At 39.2% G+C, this 16,974-nt stretch overlaps 1 protein-coding gene across 1 annotated transcript; it reads left to right on the top strand.

The window, feature by feature from the left end:
- The first annotated feature begins 8,411 nt into the window (after positions 1-8,411).
- On the top strand, positions 8,412-16,548 carry LOC114663169 (mast cell protease 1A-like). The gene is made up of 5 exons (XM_028816920.2): positions 8,412-8,581; positions 9,357-9,516; positions 12,216-12,351; positions 15,045-15,299; positions 16,163-16,548. Exons 1-5 carry the CDS (start codon positions 8,509-8,511, stop codon positions 16,346-16,348), a joined length of 810 nt encoding a protein of 269 aa, XP_028672753.2. The 5' UTR covers positions 8,412-8,508; the 3' UTR covers positions 16,349-16,548.
- The last annotated feature ends 426 nt before the right edge of the window (positions 16,549-16,974 follow it).

Raw genomic sequence — 16,974 nt, 5'->3', positions numbered from 1 at the left:
AATAATATCCATCATTCACATTATACAAGGCAGACTTTTCAAAATACTGTAACACCTTAACAAGCAATTCAGGATTGTTCTACACATAAAATGTTCTAACTAAAAAATTAAAGTTTATTAATGGCTTTGTTACTTGTATCCATGTAGAAAATAAAGCTCAGGGGGTCCACGGTCAATTGTAACAGACAAAGTCAAAACATAATGTCCGACACACTCAGAGCCCTGGAGTCCTTGGCCAACTGGACTGCAGCTGTCACTTTCAAATCAGCTGTTATTAGGAATGAGGAACCGGCGTGTAATAAAGGAGCCAATATCTTTAACCACCCAAATTGCAGCTCCTCAAAGAATAATTCAATAATTGGATTAATCTTCATATCTGAAATGGATATCAGTAATGCAGAGGAAAGGTTTGAGTTTGCAGTTTTAGAACTCCCGCATTCACAGATCAGGAGTTTCAGGAAGACTAAATAAGAAATCAGGCAAATCACCTTCTACTGTAATTGCATTTCCAAATGGGATCAATCAATCTGAAAAAACAAAACAGCTAGATAAAATAAAAGTGGTTCTGAAAATGTAGATTTTTCTCATTATATACAATGTAAATCAAATATTGGTAACTGCAGCCACATGACGTATCCAGTAGCGCAAGACAGAAGCTCTTGTCTCTAAATTAGGGGCATTCAAATAACCTTTATATGGTGGCCTAAGCGGTGGTGTCAGCAACAAGTGCAAATATGTTACAAATAAATGTCATGAACTCCAGCCAGGTTTGTTTTCTGGAGACTAAGCACATCACTAGTCACTAAGATATGGGAGGTATTTTCTGCAAAAAAGGCAATGAAAATTAAAATTATAAAATGAAAATGTAATGTTTCTTTTGCCATATGTGTTTCAAAGTGTACGCACAAGAATGCCACAAAAACTAATGATTAAATTACACCATTTGCAATTTCATTTTAGGCCTGAACAGCAATGAAGCTGCAAAAATGAAAAGTAACACACAAAGAAACACTGGCGCCACTTGCTGCTCATTGAATTTACATTTTCCTCTTTGCATTTTCAGTTTCAAGTTCTCAACATGCAAATATGTTTTAATTAGTTTGGGTCAATGGACGAGGCTTTGCACTTCGATTTCCCACAACTCTTTGTCCTTTGTAGCTGTAGCCAATTTGATCGATTGAATCCTTCTCATTTCGACTGTGTTTAATTCACAACATTTTGAACTTTTGACCTCTGTATTGTGAGCTTCACAGCAAAACTATCACAAAATCTGACCACACATTATTGTAGTTCCAAAGTAATGAATGTGCTATTTAATACAATATTTAACATGGCAAAAAATTGATTTTATTATGTCAAAATGTACATTTATTTACACTGAAGTGGAAACAGGACACTTTGTATTTTTTTTTTTGTAGTATTATATAACGTACTTCTCTGCCACTCCCGACTTCCTCATACAATACCACAGCTCCTCTCGAGGCATCCTGTCATTTATCCCCTGTACAGTTTTCGCCACCTCCTCGCCTGATAGTTATGCCCCATTCCCCTGTAGCTGAGCAACGACTTGATCGGACTCTTTATTGTTATAACTTTTTGAAATAAGGTGATACAGTAATCATTTTTTTACTCTTATTTTATTACTTTACATAATAAGATGATACCATGGTGATTATTTTATTCAGTATGAAGACCTTCCATAATCTGTATTTTTCATTTACTTCATGCTTCTTTTTCCATCATTTATAAGATTTTTTAATCCACCTTGTAAGAGCCATTTGTAAATTATTTATCCATCCATCCATCCATTATCCAACCCACTATATCCTAACTACAGGGTCACAGGGGTGTTAGTTATTTAGGTTATGCTAAATTGATAAAAGTATTTTCTTACTTACGTTAAAATGTTTACCTTTGTATTAATGGATAGTCTATGGGAGATTCTATTATAACCCCCACAATCTAAATTGAAATGGAATATTCTCATTATTTCTTGTCCTCTAACTGCTATGTATTGAAAATATTAAGTAACGCATATATACAGTGGTGTGAAAAACTATTTGCCCCCTTCCTGATTTCTTATTCTTTTGCATGTTTGTCACACAAAATGTTTCTGATCATCAAACACATTTAACCATTAGTCAAATATAACACAAGTAAACACAAAATGCAGTTTTTAAATGATGGTTTTTATTATTTAGGGAGAAAAAAAATCCAAACCTACATGGCCCTGTGTGAAAAAGTAATTGCCCCCTTGTTAAAAAATAACCTAACTGTGGTGTATCACACCTGAGTTTAATTTCCGTAGCCACCCCCAGGCCTGATTACTGCCACACCTGTTTCAATCAAGAAATCACTTAAATAGGAGCTGCCTGACACAGAGAAGTAGACCAAAAGCACCTCAAAAGCTAGACATCATGCCAAGATCCAAAGAAATTCAGGAACAAATGAGAACAGAAGTAATTGAGATCTATCAGTCTGGTAAAGGTTATAAAGCCATTTCTAAAGCTTTGGGACTCCAGCGAACCACAGTGAGAGCCATTATCCACAAATGGCAAAAACATGGAACAGTGGTGAACCTTCCCAGGAGTGGCCGGCCGACCAAAATTACCCCAAGAGCGCAGAGACGACTCATCCGAGAGGTCACAAAAGACCCCAGGACAACGTCTAAAGAACTGCAGGCCTCACTTGCCTCAATTAAGGTCAGTGTTCACGACTCCACCATAAGAAAGAGACTGGGCAAAAACGGCCTGCATGGCAGATTTCCAAGACGCAAACCACTGTTAAGCAAAAAGAACATTAGGGCTCGTCTCAATTTTGCTAAGAAACATCTCAATGATTGCCAAGACTTTTGGGAAAATACCTTGTGGACTGATGAGACAAAAGTTGAACTTTTTGGAAGGCAAATGTCCCGTTACATCTGGCGTAAAAGGAACACAGCATTTCAGAAAAAGAACATCATACCAACAGTAAAATATGGTGGTGGTAGTGTGATGGTCTGGGGTTGTTTTGCTGCTTCAGGACCTGGAAGGCTTGCTGTGATAGATGGAACCATGAATTCTACTGTCTACCAAAAAATCCTGAAGGAGAATGTCCGGCCATCTGTTCGTCAACTCAAGCTGAAGCGATCTTGGGTGCTGCAACAGGACAATGACCCAAAACACACCAGCAAATCCACCTCTGAATGGCTGAAGAAAAACAAAATGAAGACTTTGGAGTGGCCTAGTCAAAGTCCTGACCTGAATCCAATTGAGATGCTATGGCATGACCTTAAAAAGGCGGTTCATGCTAGAAAACCCTCAAATAAAGCTGAATTACAACAATTTTGCAAAGATGAGTGGGCCAAAATTCCTCCAGAGCGCTGTAAAAGACTCATTGCAAGTTATCGCAAACGCTTGATTGCAGTTATTACTGCTAAGGGTGGCCCAACCAGTTATTAGGTTCAGGGGGCAATTACTTTTTCACACAGGGCCATGTAGGTTTGGATTTTTTTTTCTCCCTAAATAATAAAAACCACCATTTACAAACTGCATTTTGTGTTTACTTGTGTTATATTTGACTAATGGTTAAATGTGTTTGATGATCAGAAACATTTTGTGTGACAAACATGCAAAAGAATAAGAAATCAGGAAGGGGGCAAATAGTTTTTCACACCACTGTAAGTCTGCCAGAGAGAAATAACACAACCTTTAAGTATAGAAAGTAACTGAAGGTTAACAAGAAAAATCAGGAGTGGTCTCCCCTCGACTTTCTCGTATATTCAAATATGGGGATGAATATTTGAGGAGTAAACATGCAAGACAATGATTATATTTTTATATTATGAACCATCAGCAACAAATCTAATCAAATCAAATTAATAATATATTGAACAATTATTATAAAAGTAAAGAATAAACTGGACACCGCAGCTGCATGAATAAAAAAGTTCCAGTTAGCGGAAATAGCTCAAAAGTTATGTTTTGTACCTAATACTTGTATGCAAAATTTGTTTGACCTAAGTGAAAGTGTACTAACGTTATCATGTTTACACACACACACACACATACACACGGACATAATTCCAAAAAATGTATTTTCGGACTCAGGGAGGTCTAAAACATCGAGATTCATCAAAATCTCAAGGTCAAATTTTTGGAAGATTACAATACTTTCCCTATACTTCGTATACAAGAAAGTAAAAAGGTAATTTTGTGGAAGAAACACTTTTTTTCTTTTTGTCTTTTATCCTGTGTGTGTGATAACTTTTATCTCTATTTTTGTGTGAATTGTTTTCCTTTGTATTTTCACAAAAACTTTTTAAAATGAACTTTATTGGACTGAGAAATGTCTTTTATTATGCGTTTGGCTCATGCTGGATCCTGCTTTACCAGCTCAGCAGCAGCTCGATTTTGGGAAGCAGGAAAAGATGCAGCTACACATCTCAAGAAATATATGAGTAGCAAATATGAACTCTATTATCTATCAATTAATTTCATGTTTAAAAAAATGTAAACAATCCAGAATCAATTTTCTGACCATTCTAGAAAGTATTGAACATATCATTCCAAACATAATAATTCCAAAATATAATTGAATAGGTGCAAAAATATTTTTGAATTGTATATTTTATATTTTTTTATTGCACAAGGGACGTTCAAAAAATTTCTGTACTTTATTTAACTCTCCTTCTTCTTCTTTTGGCTGCTCCCATTAGGGGTCGCAACAGTGGACCATCTTCTTCCATATCTTCCTGTCCACATCATCTTGGTTTTGTCACACCGATCACCTGCATGTCCTCTCTCACCACATCCATAAACCTTCTCTTAGGCCTTCCTCTTTTCCTCTTCCCTGGCAGCTCTATACTTAGCATCCTTCTCTCAATATACTCAGCATCTCTCCTCTGCACATGTCCAAACCAACACAATCTCGCCTCTCTGACTTTGTCTCCCAACCGTCCAACTTGAGCTGACCCTCTAATGTCCTCATTTCTAATCCTGTCAATCCTCATCACACCCAGTGCGAATCTTAGCATTTTTAACTCTGCCACCTCCAGCTCTGTCTCCTGCTTTCTGGTCAATGCCACCGTCTCAAACCCATATAACATAGCTGGTCTCACTACCGTCCTGTAGACCTTCTCTTTGACTCTTGCTGATACCCGTCTGTCATAAATTACTCCTGACACTCTTCTCTACCCATTCCACCATGTCTGCACTCTCTTTTTCACCTCTCTTCCACAATCCCCATTACTCTGTACTGTTGATCCCAAGTATTTAAACTTATCCACATTTGCTAACTCTACTCCCTGCATCCTCACCATTCCACTGACCTCCCTCTCATTTACACACATGTATTCTGTCTTGTTCCTACTGACCTTCATTCCTCTCCTCTCTACAGCATATCTCCGCCTCTCCAGGGTCTCCTCAACCTGCTCACTACTCTCACTACAGATCACAATGTCATCAGCAAACATCATAGGGCAGGGGTGGGCAGATTCAGTCCATGGAGGGCCGCAGTGGCTGCAGGTTTTTGCTCCAACCCAATTGCTTAATAAGAAGCATTTATCACTCAAGTAACACTTCAGCTTCACTTTAGTCGTCTTGCTCGTTAAGATTTTGAACCCTTATTGCTTATTTTAGTCTTAAACAGCTGTATTCTTGGTTTTCAATTGCTCCTAATTAGTAATAACATGCAAATGACAAAAGAAACCAGCATTTCTCCATTTAGCTTGTTTTCATTTACACCTGTGTATATTTATCACGCACTATTTGGTTTAATCAAATACTTGGAAGGAAAGTGAAGAAAAAAAGTGAAGCACTGAGAATTACTCATCTGTTTTAGACTTCAAATCATTTGGATGATATCCTTAGAAAGGAAAATAAATCTAGGATATGAGAATGACCTGACATGGCAGAGTTAAAGCACTAGCAAGCCATGCAATTAAATAATTGACAAGGATTGGTTTTTAATTAAGCAACTGAGTTGGAACAAAAACCTGCAACTACTGCGGCCCTCCAGGACTGAATCTGCCCACCCATGTCATAGAGGACTCCTGTCTAATCTCGTCTGTCAACCTGTATATCACCATTGCAAATAAGAAAGGGATCAGAGCCAATCCCTGATGTAATCCCACCTCCACGTCGCTCCTACCACAGACATCACCACAGTCACACTTCCCTCGTACATATCCTGTACAACTCTTATGTACTTCTCTGCCACTCCCGACTTCCTCATACAATACCACAGCTCCTCTCGAGGCATCCTGTCATATGCTTTCTCCAGGTCTACAAAGGCACAATTCAAATCCTTCTGGCCTTCTCTAAACTTCTCCATCAACATCCTCAGAGCAAACATCGCATCTGTGGTGCTCTTTCTTGGCATGAAACCATACTGCTGCTCACTAATCAACACCTCACTTCTTAACCTAGCTTCCACTACTCCTTCCCATAACTTCATGCTGTGGCTCATCAATTTTATCCCCTTGTAGTTACTACAGTGTTCTCCCCGTGTCTGCGTGGGTTTCCTCCGGGCGCTCCGGTTTCCTCCCACAGTCTAAAGACATGCAGGTTAGGTGGATTGGTGATTCTAAATTGGCCCTAGTGTGTGCTTGGTGTGTGGGTGTGTTTGTGTGTGTCCTGCGGTGGGTTGGCACCCTGCCCGGGATTGGTTCCCTGCCTTGTGCCCTGTGTTGGCTGGATTTGGCTCCAGCAGACCCCCGTGACCCTGTGTTCGGATTCAGCGGGTTGGAAAATGGATGGATGGATGGATAGTTACTACAGCTTTGCACATCCCCCTTATTCTTAAAAATCATTACCAGTACACTTCATCTCCTATTTATTAAGAATTTCAAAACAAATTACATCACTTTTCTACATAGTCACCTTTGTTTGTGATGCAATTTTCCCAGTCACATGACACTCTCAGACATGACCAATTACAACTCCTCCCACCTTCGCCGTTTCCATTGAAACTATAGAAGTGTGGAAACGTTTTGAAGTCCCTCGTATATATTGTATGTGTCATTGTTTCATATTATCTTTATATTTGTATGTGTATGTGATAATTGTTTCTATGAAATTACCTTCGTCGTGACTGGAATCCTCTTTAATGTTCATAGCTCATCAATCTTAATAGTTTTATCATTATTATTATTAAGATATTAAGAGCTGTACACAGTATGTTAAATTAATTTTATAGCAAATTGTTTTTAACATATTACTTTTAAGTGTCAAAATAGTGAAATCATTAAAGTCGTATTTCTTGATTGAATCATCTGTTGTTTTGGTGACTTGATTATTTAAGAAAGTGAGACAAGAATGAGGAGTGTAGAATGTGTTTAAAGTTAAACTATAAACTTCCAGTCACAGTTACCTGTGATACCAATAAATGCAGCATTCAAAGAAATTAAAATAGCAGAAGAAAACCCACCAAGCCCCTCTTTGTGGCACAAGCAGTAGCCAGGTATAGAACCCAGGTCTTGGGAGTTATTATACAGCATTTTCTGACATATAGCAAATATACATCAACACTTTAATAAACCTGTGTGCCAACTCCATTATACAGCAGAACCCTAGGAAGCTGCTAGGACCTGTGCTTGGCACATTCACCCAAACACACTCCCAAAATTTGTGCACAATTAGCATGTGGAAGGAAATTGCTGTACCGGCATGTCATATCTTGTTATCTTTAGTTTTACTTCTAAATACAACAAGTTACACAAGGTAATGAACAACAGGAAAACTTTATTTAACAAATCTGAAAATCACCAAGAAGCATTTATATGTCTTTCTCACACACTTGTCTCATTATCGCTCGCCCCACACGCTTCTCTCTTACACATGCACATCTAACCTTCAACATATAAGGAATATCATGATACCCCCTGACATTTTGCTTAATCTAGTTTACCACATAACACCACAGAAAACTGATGGAGATCCCAACCCCTGGGTCAGTGAGGTAGCTGCTGCCATCTCACCCCTGAGCATTTTCATTTCCACTGGCACTCCTACTGTAAGGACACCAAACTCCTCTATGGTAGTTCCATTAATTCTAACAATAGACAATACAATTATATTTCTGTTTTTCTGTCAATGTTTTTTAGCAGTTAAAGAATATCACGTAACGTTTGTATTACACTGGTTTTATTTATATCACTGGTGGGCCTTTCATTTTCCACACTATACAACTTCATACTACGCAAGCAAAGATTAGCAGAAAAAATATCGAGATCACCAATGTGCAAACCAAGACTGGCCTATTCTTTAAAAGGAATTGTGAAAGTATCAAGTACAATATGGGATGCCCCCCCCCCACCACTAGGTGCACACTCTATTGGTGGGCTAACTCATTATCTAAAATTGAACAGTCAGTCTGACAGGAAATGTCATTTCTCTCAACCACCTGCAGCAATTGCGCATTAATCTGTTGCCAGTTTAAATTTGCCCGCCTCCACACTGCAGCTAGCATCACCTCCGCCCCACCAACTTCAAATACAAAAATTGTGATCTGAGAAGTCGAGCAGAGCAGATGCAGAGTAACAAAGCCATGCTAGCAGTGTGCTGGAGCACCATCGTTATTGCCACTTACCTTGGACTGGCAGGTAAATTGGGATGGTGATGGGAGAATTTGTATAGTTCTGGATCATGTAAACAGGTACACAGTTACTGGCCCCAGGAGAAAGTGGTACAAACTGGCAAAATACATATTCTTTTCCAATCTGCTCAAGATTGAAGATTGTTATTTTTTGTATCCCACTATCTCATTGGATTAACTTTGATTTCCCAATATTAGATGGAGTGGTGGCTCTGAGGCTAGGGATCTGCACTGGCAATCGGAAGGTTGTCGGTTCGAATCCCGTAAATGCCAAAAAGGGACTCTGCTCTGTTGGGCCCTTAAGCAAGGCCCTTAACCTGCAATTGCTGAGCGTAGTCAGAAAAGCGCTATATAAATGCAAAGAATTATTATTATTATATTGGGGGGCTGACATACCTGACTGCAGAACCTTCGGACATGACACACTTCGTCTGTGATACTAGATGACTACTCCTTCTGTCATGTTTTGAGGTAAAGTGGAGTTCATCATCTAGGAAATGCACACATATTATAGCTTTCTGCCATCTTCCACCTTAAACATTTCACCAACAGAGCAGATGTGACCGTAAGTTCCTTTTTGGTTTCTCAATCACAGTGAGGGATAGGGGAACTGTAACTTCAATGGATTCCCATCATGAGCCATGCTTCTGCTTTTTGTTTATTCATTTATTAGTCCTTGAGAGAGAAGGACAAAATAGCATGGGGGGATAACTTATACTACTCCATTGTTTGCCACCCTAACATTCCTGCTCAGTCTCATATGCGTATCTTTTCTCTTGTAGGTGTCTCAGGTGAGAAAATCATCGATGGGGAGGTAGCCAAGCCACACAGTCGACCTTACATGGCCTATTTGAGCATAAAAAGAGGAAACAACTTTTCCAGTTGTGGAGGTTTCATCATTCATCCAAGCTTCATCCTGACAGCTGCTCATTGCAGTGGAGAGTAAGTGACTCCCTTGCTTAGACTCTGAAGATCGAATTAATTGATTGAATTTCTAATCCTGTTTGCACTTTTATACTGGTGTAGAACCTTTTAGCCAACTCTTCTTAGGGAGTCAAGGATGGGTGTGCAGGCTGTCATAAAAACAGGGCCAGTTAAAGCCCATTAAGGCATTCCTTGTGTGATTTTGGACTATACAAGAATTGTTGTTGAATTGTTGAATTAATTTGTGTATTTATGATTATTATTTATATTTTTTATTTAACAAGCTTTAAGATACAGTTGTTACACCACTAAAACAATGACCAAATAAGGATGTGGACCTCTTAATCTGATGCCAATTTAGTATGAATATGTAAGGACTGCTTTTCCTGTATGTTCTGAATTGATTCTAAGTTGCTGTAACGTCTGAGTTGGCATTGCCTATTATTTGTATCACTTTAGGCTTTAAAGTATTAGAAAGAAATGTTTACATGGAGCCTCAGAGGTTAAGTATCATTTAACTAGCATATGAATGATCATGAAACTTCAGGAGCTAAGTGGCTTCTTCTTAGCATGTGTTGCACAAATAGTATTTCACACGCAGCCACAGAGGATACAGTAAATACAATTCATTAGCATGTGTTTCAGAATAAAGCCTCAGAGGTCAGGCAGCTTAACTTAACGTGTGCAACATTTAACTCAAAGTCTAACTATAAACAGAATAATCACCAATTATGAATATTCACACTGTGAACCTCAGAGGCTGATTGTCACAAGGTTATACCGTTTCAGCGTTAATACTTCTGATAGCAGAGATAAAAGCCAGTACTATACAATAATTAACAATTTATAAACTAGCAAACTCAAAATGATATACAGTACTTACTTAACAAGTCAGTGCCATCTTTTCAGATCAGCTGCTACCCCTTCAGTGTCTTGCCAGGGAATGTTGATTTGTTTCAGGTCATCGTGGAATGTCCTGCACCACTTGAGCTTTGGCCTTCCTCATTTCTGCATCCCTTCCGGTGGAATCCATTTCATGGCCATCTTTGAAGTAATGTATTCGGGGAGACACAGAGTATGACCAACCAGCCTCATTTGCCATTCCGTAACAAGTTCAGGCAGTGGACGTGCCTTTATCCTTCTCTGGACCTGTTTGCTGAAGATATATACAGTAACTGAAATACTAAAATTACAAAAAATACAGTATATGGTGAGAAGTGACTAAGAACACAGATGTGTTCTGGGAGATTATCCTGGACTCTTCCAAATTGTTCTTGGGTACTATGCCTTTTTAGATTCTGTTGCATAGTCTAAAGCAAGTTAGTGGACCAGTTCTAGTATACCAACTGGAAACAAAGACTGTGATTTGATTACATAAACCTTTGCAGATCAATAGTGATTAGATGGAATAGGGTGAGACCCCTTGACTCCAAGAAATGTCAAGTTGATGTAACAGACACGAACCTGATGTTAGAAAACACCAAGCAGGTGTGTTGTGTAGCCAACAGATATTGTTCCTGAGAAAGTACAAGAGTTTTTGAACTTTGGCTTATCTTCTGAGGAAGAGACGGCTTTCTTATGTGTTTTTCAGGGAATGGATTACTTAACTGTCTTTAATTATTTAGTCTCCCTGAAGACTTCTCCGAAACTGACAGCAGTTATTTCTCTCATCAGATGGGAGCTAGTTTTCTCACTTTGTCATGCATGTACAGGTTATTACAGATTATCTGGAGTCAGTTCATTCATGGTGATTTGGTTAATGCAATATTTAGTAACTTAAATCAGACAAAATATTTATTTTAAGATAGATGATTTTAAAAATTCATCAGTTCTTTGTAAAATGAATGTCTGAAATTTCAGTGATGGGCACATGCACACTCTTTTGCAGATAACTTAATGGAAATGTAATTTTCAAAACAATTTCTTTGAGCAATAAGAAAAAGATTTGCTGGTAGCCTTGATTTTTCATGTGTACAGAAAGACAGACAGACAAGAAAATGTGCAAATTCACATGAAAAGGGAACTGAATTCAAATGTACCAGTTGTTTTTATTCAGACCACCTGGACACACTGCAGTTTGATTATCAGACCAAATTTGGAGTTGAGGGTGTAATTATTTATCTGCTCCACAAAGCTGGCAGCACTGTGAGAATTATGTCTTTTAATTTCTCCAGCGCATTCGATACTGTCTCTATTAAAGGGTCAACTTGGAGATATGCAGATGGATGAGGGCAGTTTGTGAGGCTCAAAGGCTGTGTGAGCAACACTGGAGCACCACAAGGCTCTGCTGAGGGGGACGAGTTGACGGTAAATTGGTGAACTGATGCTGAAATGTGGGGATGGCTTCATTATCTTTTGTTGGTATTTATTAACTAGAAAACTGCTGTTTTACTGCATATGCCTTCGAAGGTCATGAATCAATGTGAAAAATACAGGATGTGTGACTTGGGGACGGGGGGATAGTGGTGGTGGTGAATTTATTTAGAATCTATACATTTATTTTTAACTGGTCTCTAACTGGAGAGAGGAACTTGTAGATGGTGGATTGTGTGATGATACTTATGAGCATTTTGATTTTACCATGGGGGGGAAAATATAATTTGTGTACATTTATGATACAAATAATAATTGTTTTGAAAATTGTTTTCTTTTCTTGAGAATATGAAACAATAGTTATCTATATCTATCTATCTTACCTGCTGTTCTTTGGTCAACAGGAATATCACAGTACTTCTTGGTGCTCATAATATCCTAAAAAGGGAGCCGTCCTGGCAGAAGATCCCAGTGCAGAAAATAATCATTCATGAGAAATATAATAGGATGACGCATGAAAATGATATCATGCTTCTGAAGGTGAGTGTCACTTGAGCACAAATGATGGATGGAAAGACTCCACAAACATCTGGGTGCTTCTTCAAACATCTTCATATTTTGTAGCATGAAGCAGTCCCTTAACTCAGGTTGGGATTAAAAGGCATATTTGCTGCTTTCGTAGATAGAGCTAGTGGTCTAAAGGGTGACACAGCAAAGGGACATCAAAATTTTGAAAGAAGTAGCATTGGGAAGTTCATGAGTTAATTAAAAAGCACAGCACTCTCAGGAGTGGGTCTTAATCTGCTGCCTTTGCTTCATTGTTCATTATTTTGGGTGCCGTGGCTGAAAGGTGAATCCAGAGTTAGATGGTTACAGAGAAGATGCCTGAACTGAATTAGATAGGAGCTTCAGTAATAGTAAAGGGAGCTAATCATTTATGTAACAAAGGGAAAACAGGAAAGATGAAACACAGCAATACGAGATTAATTTATTATGTTCTTCTGGGTGAAAAATGGGATCCACTTATTTATTAAATTTCTGAACTACTGGGAGGATAAAGCCTAGTTTATACCTGACATCTATAATGATGAAAATACTGTAATGTCAGATTTGGATACACCGCCTGCTAGGAACTTTTCTGACTATGCACTGCCACAAACACCATGGCTGTGTATCCAAAACGATGAGAATGGTTTCGTAGTGATGGAATGATGAAGAAAGGGATGAATATAAAGCAACAGGTCATCAAAATGCAAGGATTACATGCAAAAATGCCTGAAATGCATCTGCTCATCATATAGGTCCCCAACTCACAGGAATATTATATTCACCCTTTCTTCATCACTTTTGCTCAATAGGTCTGACACTCCACCTTCTCCTTTTCTTTCTCTTAAAGTCAGTAATAGCAGGCACAACTCTTCTTCCATTGGCAAATCTCACATCATCTGATGTGAAACGTTGTTAGCTACGTGACATTGACCAAACACTGTCACTTATTGACAGTGAGAATATCAATGCACTGATGAAATGGGCCACAACATGTATAAATGTGTTGTGGTTGCTCACTGCACACGTGCTTCGTGGCGCAGTCTGTGTGTGCCGGCTTCACTCGGTAAGTATAAACCAAGGCTTTGGCACTGGACACATGCAAGGAACTAACCCAAGGAAACCTGGAAACACATAGCTATACTCACCCATGTTGGGTTACTTTTCAGTCTTTTACCATAAAAACTCCATGTGTTGACTGTGGACGTTAGTGCAGGAAGCTGTGAAACATCATCAGTAAGCACCACATCACCTGTTTGTTACCTTCTACATTTCAGTTGATGCTACTGTAATAGAAGAGAGAGAGCCTTCTGTCCCCTAAGTGGACCAAAAATTAAATAAAAACAGAGTCTTAATGACAAGGGAGGAATGAACATTCAGGGGACATGAACACATAAAGAAAATAATTTGAAAACACTAACTGTGATTTTCCAGAAGAGGACTTGTGTCCCTTCTTGCCTTGAGGGGTGGCTCACCTACCTGTCCACCTCTTCTTACACTCCCTCTCTCCTTCCTCTGCCAGAAGAACATTCACTTTAAACTCTCCTCTTGACTTCAGACTCACTGTAACATGGGTCATGAGTTTGATTTGGCCCCATCCAATGGTCATGTTGGGAACAGTGGTTAGTGGTTGCACACTCAATGCCCTGACTGATACACTATGTGATAAGAACTCCAAAGGCAAGCAGAAATGGCTATCAGACATCAGAGAAATACAAACAGTTGATTTTTAATTACAGCTAGCAAAGTTTCTTAGATGTCTTTTACCAGAGGCTGACATTGTATTGAAATATCCATGAATAAAATCTCAATTCACTCTTGATGCATAATCCATACAGTCGAAAACCAGATCTGAAAGAGAGATTTTTTGTTTGTCTCTGTTCTGCAAAAGAACATGAGATTATTGTCTTTCAGCCATTCCTATAAACAACATGGGGTAAGTAATTGATTGCAAAACTGATGCTTTTGGGTACAACCTTCTTTTAAAGGCATTTGATATAGTGTACATATTTATCACACAGCACACTAGAAACATTTTTCTAGTTCCTCTTTCATTGATCACACAGCCTCATTGATTATTTATTTGCATTAATATTCAGCCCAGCAGTCACTTCCAGTCAAACCCTAAGGAGAAACTCAAATCTAGTGACTCTTGGCATCCCTACTGGATGGATAGGAAAGTACAGGCCTCCTGCTTATCACTTCCACATTCACCCTTAAATGAGCCACCCGAGGTAGTGGCCATGCATAAAGATCTTGCAACCTCTTGCCTGTTCTCCCTTGCCTATCTCTTCCTCTTTGATATCTGCTAGTTTTTCATGCCCCTCTAGCAAACATTTCCACCCAGGCTGAGTCTCTTTCTCTGTTTTTAGTGCTTAGTCCTAATGAACGTCTTGGGGAGCAGGGCATGCTGCCCCTCTAGTGCATGGTCTTCTTGAAGGCTTTTAGTAGTGTTTTTAGCTGACCCATATCAACCTGGTTATTCTGTTGCTCCTGCTAACCTCTTGTCAGCTGGGGTCTGCTACATACCACAAAATCAGGTGATCTCGACTGTGTCAGTCTGGTGTTCCACTTAAATTCAGGAGAAATCGTGGCTGTCTGTTTACACTGTGAAATCAGGGAGCTTCAGCGACTTAACATGTAACCCTGACTGACCCCGGTATGTTTAATTCATTGTTCTGATTCAGCTGCAGCACCAGGCCATGAGGACAAGTGAGATACAACCAATCAAAATTCCTGTGAAAGGTGTGGATGTCTGCCCCAATACCAGGTGCACTGTGGCAGGGTGGGGCAGCACAAAAACCAATGGGATGGGTAGCCATGTGCTGAGAGAAGTAGAAGTCAAGGTTCAAGATGTCTACGACTGTAAGGCTGCAAGAAATTCAAACTTAACAGCCTTTGCAATCTGTGCACGAGGAACTGGTATTAAAGGGACTTGTAATGTAAGTATACATTTTACTATTGCCGACACCTCATTTTGATTCCTTTAACCTGAAAACAATTCACTTGTCATTAAAAAAAGAAAGCTGTGCCTGTGTGAATATTTTCTTATATGAAGTTCTGCACATGAAAGTCTTTTAAATATGGGAGAAAGGCCATTGTGCCTGGTGTGAAAGAAACCTTACTTAATGCTTGAATAGAGTCAGAAGACAGAAGAGAAACAAGTCGGTGCAGCCATTTAGTGCACATTGTACAATGAGATGTGCTCATCTGGTCAATAAATAGCAGAACGATAATAATGGAAGTTCTGAGGTGGGACCACCAATTAGAATACAGATCTATGTGAAAGAAATTTCTGGAAAAGACCTCCACTTCCACCAAGGTAAAAGCCAGCAAAAGAACATATAATTTATCCGGTCTTCATTTACACTTTCAAGGTGATCTTGATCGCACATACTAAGCAGCATGCAACACATCACCATAATCCTTAACACACACCTGTCGCTGGGTGGAATAGTGACATAGCACTGAATCCAAATCCTAGACCCAGCCAATGTATGTTCTCCCTGTATCAGTTTTTCTTTTTCTCCGGGTACTTTGGTTTTTCTCCCAATTACTAAACACCTGAATATTAGCTGAATTGCAAAACTACAAAAGTGTGTTTAAGTGGAGCCAGCAGTGAACTGGTTCCTGCAATGTACTGAGCTAAGTGCTGCTGGGATACGCTTCCCTGTGGCCCATAACTAGACTGAGCCAAATAGCCAGGATCTTAAAACTAAGGTGAAAAGAAAAGAAACTGGTCAGCTTGGTTTGGCTGTCATTTATATCTGATATTCTAAAAGTATGTCCACCATTTTTATTTCAGGGTGACTCTGGAGGTCCTTTAGTCTGTCCCATCAATGGGGCAAGACCAGAGGCTGTGGGGATTGTCTCTTTTCGCTTGTCTAACTATAAACAGTGTGAAGACCCTGAACGCAATAATGTCTATGTGAAAGTGTCTGCATACTGGAACTGGATTAAAAAGAATATCAGGGTCAACTCTTTGGTTTGAGGAAGCCACCTTGTTGCATTAAGCCTGCTGAGTCCCACAGCTGAAGACCTGTCCCAAATGTCAACGTGTCACACACTTCAAAAATGTGCCAGTCTGCAGAACAGAAAGGCGGGCACAGGATGACAATGTCAGGATCTTGTAATGAAGTCTGCCTGCTGCAAATGTAACCACCAGTGTATATGAATAAAGCTTTTGTCTAAGCAGACAAACCTCTGATTTATGAGTGCAGCTTCGGTTTCTGGACAAGAACAGGCCATTCAGCCAACAAACAGTCCTCTAGACTTAATTCTTCCAAAATAACATCAAGTCTAGCTGTGAAAGTCCCTAAAGTCCTACTGTCTACCACACCTTACTCCATGTGTCTGGGGTTCTCTATGTAAAGAAAAACTTCCTAATGTTTGTGTGAAATTTACCCTTAACAAGTTTCCAACTGTGTCCTATGTTCTTGTTGAACTCATTTTAAAATAACTGTTTCGATCCACTGGACTACTGTAATTCCCTACATAATTCTCCTTTTGCTTAAACTGTAAAGGCTCAGCTCTTTTAGCGTTTCCTCATAATTCATCCCCTGTAGCCCTAGAATCAGCCCTGTCGCTCTTCTCTGGACCTTTTCTAGCTCTGCTATG

Source organism: Erpetoichthys calabaricus, chromosome 12, assembly GCF_900747795.2.
Source record: "Erpetoichthys calabaricus chromosome 12, fErpCal1.3, whole genome shotgun sequence".
NCBI lineage: Eukaryota > Metazoa > Chordata > Cladistia > Polypteriformes > Polypteridae > Erpetoichthys > Erpetoichthys calabaricus.
Note: the sequence above shows the minus strand (reverse complement) of the source record. Positions and strands in the feature narration are given on the sequence as shown.

What these genes read in the sequence shown, in the direction of transcription:
- LOC114663169 (XM_028816920.2), top strand. Translation starts at nt 8,509, where the DNA reads ATGCAGAGTAACAAAGCCATGCTAGCAGTGTGCTGGAGCACCATCGTT. An exon ending in CACTTACCTTGGACTGGCAG is followed by an intron (nt 8,582 to 9,356) that starts GTAAATTGGGAT and finishes TTTCTCTTGTAG; the next exon opens with GTGTCTCAGGTGAGAAAATC. An exon ending in ATGATATCATGCTTCTGAAG is followed by an intron (nt 12,352 to 15,044) that starts GTGAGTGTCACT and finishes GTTCTGATTCAG; the next exon opens with CTGCAGCACCAGGCCATGAG.